The sequence below is a fragment of the Anabrus simplex genome, chromosome 4, assembly GCF_040414725.1.
Source record: "Anabrus simplex isolate iqAnaSimp1 chromosome 4, ASM4041472v1, whole genome shotgun sequence".
NCBI lineage: Eukaryota > Metazoa > Arthropoda > Insecta > Orthoptera > Tettigoniidae > Anabrus > Anabrus simplex.
Window position 1 is genome coordinate 305,139,519 of NC_090268.1, and position 12,733 is coordinate 305,152,251.

A 12,733-nucleotide genomic window follows, 5' to 3' on the forward strand; every position below is an offset into this window, starting at 1 on the left:
ACATCTTGTTCCTATGGGTTTGTGTATTCAGTGTTCTGACAAGAAAGTTGAGATGTAGAAGAGAAATTGTTAAATCATTAACTAATGAAGACAAAATTAAAATACTTCCAGTAGACAAGATTGTCCCCTGCGGAAACATGTTATGAGGTTTCACTGTATTTTAAAAGTAGCAGCTCTCAAATAAACTATTAGGATGTAACATTCATAGCATACCTATCTTTTTTTCCTTAGTTTTTCTCCATGAATCGGAATCACTCTTCCTTCTTCTCCTTTTACCTTCCGCAACAAGAGCAATATTTTCCGTCTTCTTAATACACACTGTTCACAGCACAGAACTGCATGGAAGACTAACACAGTTCAAGAACAACTCAAAGAGTGGAAAGACTGGCATAAAATGTGGATAAATTGTAGCGTGAGTCACATGCTGAAATTATCACTTTCTATTGGTTGATTGTATAAGGCGAGTTTTGGAATGACAAGCGCCGTGGATAAGGCGAGTTATGGAACAATAGCCTAAGTTTGGTGACAGATTTCTATGGGAAAAGGCGAGTTTTGGTGCTTAATTTTGTGATAGAACTATCACCAAGAAGGCAATGCTACCTCTAACTCATTTTTTTTTTAAATGGATAAGACGAGTTTTGTAGTCTATAATGTACATACATACACATAGCGAAATAAAAAGTGAACTAAACCAAAATATGCAAAAATTTTTTGAGCATGCTCTAAGCAGTTTAAATAACACAAGAATAGATTTATGTAGATGAAATTTTCTGATATTTACATATTTTTTTACTGGTACCAATTTTTACCGGGATCTGAGGGCTAGTTCGAGGTCCACTCAGCCTACGTGGTTACAATTAAGGAGCTATCAAATTGGCATTTGAGTTTATTGTATATTCTGAACTAAATTAAACATATTTGCTGATTTTTAAAGTGTTCTACTGTGATTGAGAAATTAAAAAAGTATCTGCCCATTATTTTTCATATTTCAGTTATACTTGTCATATCTAATTAGTATTATTTAAATTTATTATTTTAGGATACCTTTGAAATTCAGACTGATGGTCTTCAGAAAGGACAAAATGTTGTGCTTGTAGATGACCTTTTAGCAACTGGAGGTAAGTATTTCCAAATGTGCAGCCTGTAATTATTTTATCAACTCTATCAAAGACTAACTTGGACAAAATAAAAGATGTCACTCAGCTTATGAAACTGGTTTTGTCATTATTTTCTATATTTATGAGTTTAAACTGGTTTAGCTCACCCTCTAATCGTTGTGTTTTGCATTTGGAAATCCTGTCTCGGCTAAGTATTCTAGTATTTGAAGGATTAGGCCCTATAGAAGATTCTTTTGTCTTTTGCAACTGGGATTTCAGAATTAAGTTTCATGCCATTAGGTTTAAAATGGCTAAAAGGAATACATGCAGTGCTAGAGGCTGGAGAATGAAGGCAGAAACAACATTATTTGGTGGGTGAGTTATGGAAAATTGACATTTGAAACTGAATTAGCTTAAGTTTAGTTCTGTTGACCAGTATGCAGTCCTTTTACAGGATCCTTGAATGTAAATTAATTTTGGAATGTCGTAATAACTAGACCGTGAATCTCTATGTAAAAGTCAATTTTATTCCTTGAGTATATAGTACTAAACAAATTTGTTTACATAATTTGTGTGGCTAATTAAACTCAGAACTGGTACTTTCATAGAGCCTAAAAAGACCTACTTTAACATTAACCGCCTATATTTTCGTATTTTACGTTTAAAAGCCTTTAAAGTGCTGGTTTTATACAACAAAATAAAAAATCACAACTTTAAAACAATGGTTGTAGTTTTCTTAGAAGTGATTGAAATGCTTCCAAAGATCAATAATGGCAAGGCCTCAAGTACGTTGAGCTGAAATGGAATATCCAAATTGGCAACACTGTGGACATCGTACGGTGGAATGTGTATCTTGTCTCACAAGGATCTACGGTGTTCTCATTATCGTTCATATTTTAGGAAGTTGATGTGCGTAAAAAAATAAACAGATGTATGTCTGAAGATTTCTGCCATTGGCCCTTATTTAAATGGAAAATTGCCCTTTAAATTTAACAACCTGTGTATAGTATCTTTTCTTGAGGCCTAGTTCCCATTCAACACTATGGAGCTCAGGGCTCAAGTAAAAGGTTCGCGTACTACACTCTTCGGCAGTTTGCATGCAGGTATTTGTACTACCGCTGGTCTAATATACAGCGTCCCTGGCGTCCATGCAATGTAGTTGATAGCAACATTCCAGTTCAGCATATGCTGAAAGTATGCCCCTGTCATATCTGTTGATGAAAATATTTTTTCTCAGCGTGTAAACTGATTTTGACTGAGAAGCGCCATATTTTTTCTCTAAAATACTTAAGAGAAGGTCTTAATAATTTATTGTGAAGCCAACTAAGGGATGATATCAGTAAAATGGAGAAATGGGTTTTTACTCCCAGTTCTGGAGAAAATACATCCTAGCGAGTTGGCCGAACGGTTAGGATCAAGCTACTGTGAGCTTGCATTCATAGACCTGCCAACCATTACGGATTTTCCATAATTTGCAGCCCTGGAGATGGTTTTCTTCGGTTTCCCATTTTTACACGTGGCACTGTTACGTAATTAAGGCTGCAGCCGCTATCTTCCCGGTCCTAGCCCTTTTAAAGAAGTATTTACGAGTGTTGACGCTAGTTGGTCTCCGTCAGTACTCTATTCATGCATATGGACAAATTCAGATGTTTGCAGGGTAATGAGTGGCAGTTGTGCCAATACGCTACTTCTTGGTGATTTTGGATATGGAATAGCCCCTTGATCCATGACACCCTATTAGAATCTTTTAAATCTAGAACAGAAGAGATCTAAGTGCATCAGTAAGAACACATAATAATAGAAAGGTATTTTGGTCAGAACAAGCAACGTTTTCCTATTTGCCGAAGTAAAATGTGATCAACAACAGAAAAGGTTTCTTGAATTATTGTGTGCTGTTTCATTCTTTATAATATGTCTAAACATGTTAATGGCAAGATTTTAAAATTGGAGAAAACAATTCCTGTAAGAAGAAAGGAGATGGCTAAAATGATATGGCTTCTGAAATTGAGTAATATTTTTTAAATGTTGAGTTCCTACAGGAAAATTTTGAATGGGCTACACATTTTTATAAGGGATATTTTTACAGCAGGTATTGAAATATAGCTTATGTATAACAGTAATTAAATAATATAATAATTATAATCTCTTAATATAAAGGGGTCATAAAAAAAGTTATTTTCTTGGTGGGACCTAGTGTTAACAGTGTACTATGTCTTCTGGTATGGGCTAGAAAGAATTTGCTACTTTCATCGACCTATCTCAGTCTTATCCCTGGCCTTGACAACATGAAAGTGACTAGGGTATGCGCATTGCTAGTAATGCCATCCCTGTTATGAATGGTGTGAAAATGTCACCTCAAAATGGCCTGAAGTCTTTGAAGTCTATAGGGTCTGACACCATTGTTAGCTGGTTCGAGTCCCGTCGGTCGAAAAAATTCACAATAAGAATGTTGGCCGGTAGGTTAGGGGAGATGGTGGTATACAATTTCTAATCACTAGATTGTGTGCCAAAAGCATGGAATAAATTCCAAACCTCTCCACATTGCTCATATGGAGCGAGGGCATATGACACTGTTAATGGTGATACGTTCGTTGGATGGGGATGTAAATTCACCACACGCCTTGCTGCTATTTAACAGGAGTAGGCTATGTGCCAGCACCATGTTTCACTCTCTCCCTAATATCACAATATCACATCATTCACTTCATCTCATTAACTCCTCTGATGAGGATTTTGGGAAGGGCATCTGGTTGTAAAAACTTGCTACTAAGAATTATCTCACTTCAAACCGACCCCCATAGAGAAATGGCACAAGGGTTGGACATACATATACTATAACATCAGGTATTGCAATATAGCTTGAGAATTATAAAATAATTACCCCGTAATACAAAAGTATCAATATATGGGGTGATAATGAATATATTTTGTTGGCGAGGCCTAGTGTTCCCAACAGTGCGCTGTAATTTCTGGTATGGGCTAGAACACATTCATTACTTTCATTGATCTGTCTCAGTCTCGTCCTTGACTTTGACGACATGAAAGTGATTCATGTACGTGTGATGCAAGTAATATCATCTCTGTTATGAATGGTGTGAAAATGTCACACATAGCCAGTTGGTATGTGAATTTCAGTGAACTTGGTTGGCTGATATGTAATAGCAACTTCTAGCTCGGTTAGGAAAGCAATGAGAAACTACCTCATGTCCCTAGTATATCTCTTCAGTGATGCTTGGGCCATCTATGACAGCTGTTAAGGAAATATTGTGGGGGTAAGAAGCATGAGGGGTGAATGGCGGACAAGGAATTAACTAGAGTAGAACTTAACACAACAAACTTTGAAATTTTTTTTCTTTCTTTTTTTTTTTCTTCCTAGATTAATGGAAAACCTGAATGAATAATAACAATATTAATGTGGTTGTCAGCTCTAGCAGTAACAAGGACTTAAAAGTCCGAAAATCAGGTACCAAATTTACATTGTTAATATTTTGGTTGATTTACATAGAAAAAGAAAGAAAGTAGAACTGGCTGAGTCAGCAAAGAGGATGCATCTGGATGTGCTAGGAGTAAGTGATATTCGGGTAAGGGGAGATAACGAGGAAGATATAGGAGATTATAAAGTGTACTTGACGGGTGTTAGAAAGGGAAGGGCAGAGTCTGGGGTAGGGCTCTTTATCAGGAATACCATTGCACGGAACATAGTTTCTGTTAGGCACGTAAATGAGCGAATGATGTGGGTAAATTTGTCAGTTGGAGGAATTAGGACTAGAATTGTGTCTGTGTATTCACCATGTGAGGGTGCGAATGAGGATGAAGTTGACAAGTTTTATGAAGCATTGAGTGACATCGTGGTCAGGGTCAACAGCAAGGATAGAATAGTGCTAATGGGCGATTTCAATGCGAGAGTTGGGAATAGAACTGAAGGATACGAAAGGGTGATTGGTAAATGTGGGGAAGATATGGAAGCTAATGGGAATGGGAAGCGTTTGCTGGACTTCTGTGCTAGTATGGGTTTAGCTGTTACGAATACATTCTTCAAGCATAAGGCTATTCACCGCTACACATGGGAGGCTAGGGGTACCAGATCCATAATACACTATATCTTGACAGACTTCGAATTCAGGAAATCTGTTAGGAATGTACGAGTTTTCCGCAGATTTTTCGATGATACAGACCACTATCTGATTTGTAGTGAACTAAGTATCTCTAGGCCTAGGGTAGAGAAAGTGAAATCTGTCTGCAAACGAATAAGGGTAGAAAATCTCCAGGACGAGCAAATTAGACGGAAGTACATGGATATGATTAGTGAGAAGTTTCGAACAGTAGACAGTAAGCAGGTTGAGGATATAGAAAGTGAATGGGTGGCATACAGGGATGCTGTAGTAGAAACAGCAAGGGAATGCCTAGGAACAACTGTGTGTAAAGATGGGAAAAGGCGAACATCTTGGTGGAATGATGAAGTGAGAGCAGCTTGTAAACGTAAAAAGAAGGCTTATCAAAAATGGCTCCAAACAAGGGCCGAGGTAGACAGGGAGTTGTACGTAGATGAAAGAAACAGAGCGAAACAAATAGTTGTTGAATCCAAAAAGAAGTGCTGGGAAGACTTTGGTAACAACTTGGAAAGGCTAGGTCAAGCAGCAGGGAAACCTTTCTGGACAGTAATAAAGAATCTTAGGAAGGCAGGGAAAAAGGAAATGAACAGTGTTTTGAGTAATTTAGGTGAACTCGTAATAGATCCCAGGGAATCACTGGAGAGGTGGAGGGAATATTTTGAACATCTTCTCAATGTAAAAGGAAATCATCCTGGTGGTGTTGTGAACTGCCAAGCAAATGGGGAGGAGGAAAATGATGTTGGTGAAATTATGCTTGAGGAAGTGGAAAGGATGGTAAATAAACTCCATTGTCATAAGGCAGCAGGAATAGATGAAATTAGACCTGAAATGGTGAAGTATAGTGGGAAGGCAGGGATGAAATGGCTTCATAGAGTAGTAAAATTAGCATGGAGTGTTGGTAAGGTACCTTCAGATTGGGCAAAAGCAGTAATTGCACCTATCTATAAGCAAGGGAACAGGAAGGATTGCAACAACTATCGAGGTATCTCATTGATTAGTATACCTGGCAAAGTATTCACTGGCATCTTGGAAGGGAGGGTGCGATCAGTCGTTGAGAGGAAACTGGATGAAAACCAGTGTGGTTTCAGACCACAGAGAGGCTGTCAGGATCAGATTTTCAGTATGCGCCAGGTAATTGAAAAATGCTACGAGAGGAATAGGCAGTTGTGTTTATGTTTTGTAGATCTAGAGAAAGCTTATGACAGGGTACCGAGGGAAAAGAGGTTCGCCATACTGGGGGACTATGGAATTAAAGGCAGATTATTAAAAGCAATCGAAGGCATTTATGTTGACAATTGGGCTTCAGTGAGAATTGATGGTAGAATGAGTTCTTGGTTCAGGGTACTTACAGGGGTTAGACAAGGCTGTAATCTTTCACCTTTGCTGTTCGTAGTTTACATGGATCATCTGCTGAAAGGTATAAAATGGCAGGGAGGGATTCAATTAGGTGGAAATGTAGTAAGCAGTCTGGCCTATGCTGACGATTTGGTCCTAATGGCAGATTGTGCCGAAAGCCTACAGTCTAATATCTGGGAACTAGAAAATAGGTGCAATGAGTATGGTATGAAAATTAGCCTTTCGAAGATTAAATTGATGTCAGTAGGTAAGAAATTCAACAGAATTGAATGTCAGGTGGGTGATACAAAGCTAGAACAGGTCGATAATTTCAAGTATTTAGGTTGTATGTTCTCCCAGGATGGTAATATAGTGAGATTGAATCAAGGTGTCATAAAGCTAATGCATTGAGCTCGCAGCTGCGATCAACAGTATTCTGTAAGAAGGAAGTGAGCTCCCAGACGAAACTATCTTTACATCGGTCTATTTTCAGACCAACTTTGCTTTACGGGAGCGAAAGCTGGGTGGACTCAGGATATCTTATTCATAAGTTAGAAGTAACAGACATGAAAGTAGCAAGAATGATTGCTGGTACAACAGGTGGGAACAATGGCAGGAGGGTACTCGGAATGAGGAGATAAAGGCTAATTTAGGAATGAACTCGATGGATGAAGCTGTACGCATAAACCGGCTTCGGTGGTGGGTCATGTGAGGCGAATGGAGGAGGATAGGTTACCTAGGAGAATAATGGACTCTGCTATGGAGGGTAAGTGAAGTAGAGGTAGACCAAGACGACGATGGTTAGACTCGGTTTCTAACAATTTAAAGATAAGAGGTATAGAACTAAATGAGGCAACAACACTATTTGCCAATCGAGGATTGTGGCAACGTTTAGTAAATTCACAGAGGCTTGCAGACTGAACGCTGAAAGGCATAACAGTCTATACTGATAATGTATGTATGTATGTATGTATGTATGTATGTATTTACATAGAAAAGGGCGTTAGTGCTCTTCCCAGGTACATTTTTTTATAAGAGCTAGAAAAGCTCCAGGAAAATATACTTCGTAGGAGTCTGCGCTCCAACTACACTGAGCGGCACAAAAAACGCAACACCCAATAAATGTGTAATTGTCTATTTAATCGAAGTGAAGCACTTCAACCATTGTTTTTAGACGGGGTATGCTATTGGATTTGCTTTGCAAGTGAACAATGGAGTGTTGATTGTTTATTGCACTAGCCTCAATTGTTTCTTCCCGCGCAACCTAAAAAACACATCGCTGGATGTGAGCCAATAATGTTTTCCCGCTCTTGTAGCCCTTATTGTTGTACCTTTAATTGTTCCCCTCTCAATCACACGTGTTTGTAGGATCTTTCTGTGATTCTCTTAATCAGCTTTCTGGAGTAAACATGCCGTTAAGTTCTGAACAAGCTGCGAAAGCTGTTGCTTTGGTGGAAGATGTCGCAGCATGCATTACGTTGCAGAAGTGTTGAGTACTACACCTTCTACAATTTCCAGAACCATACGACGGTACAGGGAAGCTGGAGTCTTTGCAAGGAGACCAGGATCAGGCCCGAGAAGAGCAACATCGGAGAAAGATGACCGTTTCTTACAGCTTCAAGTTCTCCGCAACCGTCACACCACCGCTAATGAAGCATGAAATCGACTCCACCAAGTTTGAGGGGTCAATGTTAGTGAGAGAACCGTTTGAAGAAGACTGGAAGAAGCCAATCTTCAGTCCAGAAGACCTGCTATAGGACTGGAACTCACCAGAGAGCATCGCACAGCTCGACTGCATTTCGGAAGGGAACATCTTGGCTGGACAGTACAACAATGGGATCAAGTGTTGTTCACCGACGAGTCGCGATTTGGCCTCCGATCACCTGACAGAAGAGAGAGGGTCTGGAGAAGGCCAGGGGAAAAGTATTCCCCTTGCACATTCTCATCCAGGACGCCTTTTCACGGTGGTTCTGTGATGGTGTGGGTAGGAATCAATACAGCTGCAAGGGATTTAGTCTTCGTGGAGCATGGGAGCCTTACCGCACATTGGTATGTGGAGGAAATCCTTCTGGAGCATGTTGTGCCTTTCGCTCCGTTTATTGACGATGGTTTTACACTAATGCCTGACAATGCACGCCCACATGTTGTGAGAATTGTGCAACAGTTCTTGGATGAAACAGATTCATGCTATGGTTTGGCCTGCTCGAATCCCAGATTTGAATCCCATTGAGCATATTTGGGACCAGCTGGGGAGAAGAGTCCGTCAGCGCTATCCAGAGACCCTACAGGACCTACGGAATGCCTTCCTGGAAGAATGGGAGATGATTCCTCAACAGAACATTACCGCATTAATCAGGAGCATGCCTGAAAGGTTGAATGCCATCATTGCTGCAAGAGATGGTAATACACGCTTTTGAAGATGCTAACAGAGGTCCCTGAGATAGTCTCCGAGGTCTGTGAAGTGTGTAACATTAAAACAGAGTGCATTACCTTTATGAGCTTACTCAAAATTTCCTTGAAATGTGCAGCTCTCGCTTAATTTGTTCAATTTCTTTATAATAATTGTCTTTTCTTTTCATTGTTAGACCGTTAGATGGGACCGTACCACAATATTCCATCATAAGATGGTGGATTAGTGTCATAAATTTAGAATAAATTTCAGTTTTTGAAAGAAATTGAAGTGTTGCGTTTTTCGTGCCGCTCAGTGTATATCGTGGTCCAACCTCACAGAGGCATCAATTTTCTCATGGTGCACTTACAACCTATCGGTTGTCCTCAGTTATTTGCACCAAGTAGCCCTGATTTGGGCTTATCTATTGCTCAGCAATTTATAACTTACTGTTCTTAAAGGGAACTTCACACCAGAAACAATTATCGAATAAACAGGGGCATGATTGCCCATACTAACTGGCCTTACTGTAAAAGAAAAGGGGGGGGGGCTTGAACATGGCTGGCTATAAACAAAAGGCTAGGAGGCGAAACACTCGCCCTCCTTATAGAAATAGTTAAAACATTAAGTGGGCTTATGGCCCAACGATATAGAGGCTAAACCTATTCTACACCGGGGTGACTAAGCAGGAAATATTAAAGCCAAATGTGATTAAAGAAATTTAGAGGTTTTGGAAACTGTAGTCACCCCATGCCAAGTTGAATGGGAACCGACAGAGGATAATCACTCTTTGTTCCCTTACATTACATATTTCCCAGGAGTGAGTAGAACAGAGTCCTCAGACTTGCTGAAAATTCTACAATTAAACCACCAAATTTAGAAATTTACGTAAATGAAAGGGGTTGAAACCTCCCCCTCAAGCTATCCACAGGAGCTATTTCATGTTTATGGAAATTCTGCCATTACCTTCAGTTGCCGGGCCTTCCTAACGCTGCCTGCGCCTCTGCCTCCTTGTTCATGTCAATACACCCTCCTCACACTGGAGCAATTCAGACAATATGGCCATAAAGCACCCAGCTTTTATAGAATTTTTCAGGGGAAGCTTCCAGAACTCTTTACTGTTAGGCTGGATTCCTGTACACATCCCCAATTTTAATTGGCTAGAGGAAATATTTGCAAGTTTCTGATAGGTTGATTACTGTTGAAGAAGGAACCAGCTGAAGTGTTGACAACTTTGATACATAAACAAAACAATCCTCAAAACCTAAGGTTTGCCAACTGCAAAAAATAAACTTTCCTTTATAGAGTAATTAGAGTTTGTCCCGTTAGAGGGAGTAGTTAAAGCGATGATAAAGACATATAACGGTTGAAGACCAAAGTACCTTGTAAATACACCAGTTGCAAGTTTGTTTACATAGATGGGCTTATAGAAGGCGCGCAGTTTAACTGGCCGGAGAAGGTGTACTCTCCGGTACAACAGCTGTTGGTGGAACTGTTGAGGTTCGAACTGGCCTTCATGCCAAGTAATGTACGTACATACATACAGTACATATTATGGAGAGCCACCATTTTGTATGACTAGGCCTTAATGAGGTGCAATCTAGCCAGGTTCCAGTTATCAGTAATGCCAGCTAGTAGGGCGAGCTTAGTCGGTCAGTGGTTGAGAGCAAGCATTTCAGCTAGCGATCATTATAATTCATATCTGTGAGTACTGGACCAGCGTGCCACAGTGTTGACAGAGAGCTGCATATGTACTGACGGAACAGTGCAGCTGAGCAAGAAGGGATAATGGCAGAAGACTGCCATGCACATGCGAACTCTGTACCATAGACAGACTTGTGAGACTTGAGTTAAGCATGCGTGAACTGTTGAAGTATGCGTCCGCTAATGTAGTACAGTGAGTAAAGTGTTCAGTGAACTCTCGTAGGGTCTGTGTCACAGTTATAAGGATGTGTATAGTGTTACTGTTTTAACTTCTAGGTGTTAGACTGAGTGTGAATGAAAAGAGAGACAGAGAGCTAGTGTTAATTATGTGCCTGTTTGTAAGCGATTATTAGATTTAGTTAATCAATTTTAGAGTAGACACTACCACTCATGTATTTATCTATCTGCCACCCCGCCATCATGTTGCAATTGAAGTCTGAAGTGAGATTTACTGGTAGCATTTTCCGTAGCCTAGACATCTATAGTAATACCAATATAAATGATCCGTTATTGGACATTATAAATTTTTCAGCTAACTCATTCTTGGTTGCCAGCGTTTCGCCCTTGTGTGCTAGGGTGGGCTCATCAGTTGGTACCTAGCACACCTACCAATACGCTGGCTAGTGCATACCATGGAGGCCACTGCGTAGGCTAACTGGAGCCACCGGCAGTGCCAATGCACTAAGAGACTTTGTCTCATCACCAAAAATTGATGCCTGCCTGGCCATCAGATGATATAGATGTTGATTCCCATAGGGAATCTGAAATATTTGTCCTGAATGAGTAAATTTATAACACCAATATAAATGGTCCGTTATTGGACATTATAAATTTTCCAGCTAACTCATTCTTGGTTGCCAGCGTTTCGCCCTCGTGTGCTAGGGTGGGCTCATCAGTTGGTACCTAGCACACCTACCAATACGCTGGCTAGTGCATACCATGGAGGCCACTGCGTAGGCTAACTGGAGCCACCGGCAGTGCCAATGCACTAAGAGACTTTGTCTCATCACCAAAAATTGATGCCTGCCTGGCCATCAGATGATATAGATGTTGATTCCCATAGGGAATCTGAAATATTTGTCCTGAATGAGTAAATTTATAATACCAATATAAATGGTCCGTTATTGGACATTATAAATTTTCCAGCTAACTCATTCTTGGTTGCCAGTGTTTCGCCCTCGTGTGCTAGGGTGGGCTCATCAGTTGGTACCTAACACACCTACCAATACGCTGGCAACCAAGAATGAGTTAGCTGGAAAATTTATAATGTCCAATAACAGACCATTTATATTGGTATTATAAATTTACTCATTCAGGACAAATATTTCAGATTCCCTATGGGAATTAACATCTGTATCATCTATATCAGCTTAGACATCTGTCGTGATTAGAATAATTGATGCCGAAAACTTCCAGGCTCTTTTCCGTAAGTTGCTAGTTGAACTTAAATCCAGTCAAGATGAACTAACAGCCAACTTACATCCAACCAGGACCAATGCGTTAGTGAACTTTAAAATAAACTCAAATCTAATCAGGATTAACTTGAAAGTAAGATCACGAATGAACTCAAATCAGAATTAAGTGAACTAAAATTCAGCCAGGATGAAGTCAAGTGCAAACTGAAATCAGAAATAAATGAACTTAAGGGTGGACAATTTAAATTGTAGAAGGAAGTACACTCTTTCAAAATGAAGTTAAAGAGTGACATTATGTAGGATGTCACCAAGCTGGTTGAAAAACAGTTTAGAACAATGCCCCAGGTTGTAGAATCTGGACTTCAAGACTTGGGGAGGAAATGAATGCATTGCGTGGAAGAGTGACGGCCATCGAGACTCGTATTAAGCCCACCAGCAGTGATGGCAGTTCCAGCATCGCAAAGGTGAAATCCCAACGCTACGACAGGACAACATCTTGGAGGATTTTCTGGGCCTAGTTCAAGACTGCTTGCGTATACAATGGTCAGAAATCAGAGGAGAAAGCTGACTGATCACCGGGCTACCTGGGGAAGCAGTGGAGGTATTACACAGCCTCCAGCCGGGTGCCACCTATGAGGAGGTTGTGGGAGCACTCGACGGACGTTATGGGGATAATGAGCT

The 12,733-nt window shown here is 40.2% G+C and overlaps 1 protein-coding gene across 1 annotated transcript in view; it reads left to right on the forward strand.

Moving 5' to 3' along the window:
• Aprt (adenine phosphoribosyltransferase) overlaps positions 1-12,733 on the forward strand; it is a 59,979-nt gene that overhangs the window by 30,553 nt on the left and 16,693 nt on the right. Inside the window, exon 3 of the mRNA XM_067145658.2 lies at positions 1,040-1,118. Coding sequence (XP_067001759.1) covers positions 1,040-1,118 — 79 coding nt within the window. The remainder of the gene's footprint in view (positions 1-1,039; positions 1,119-12,733) is intronic.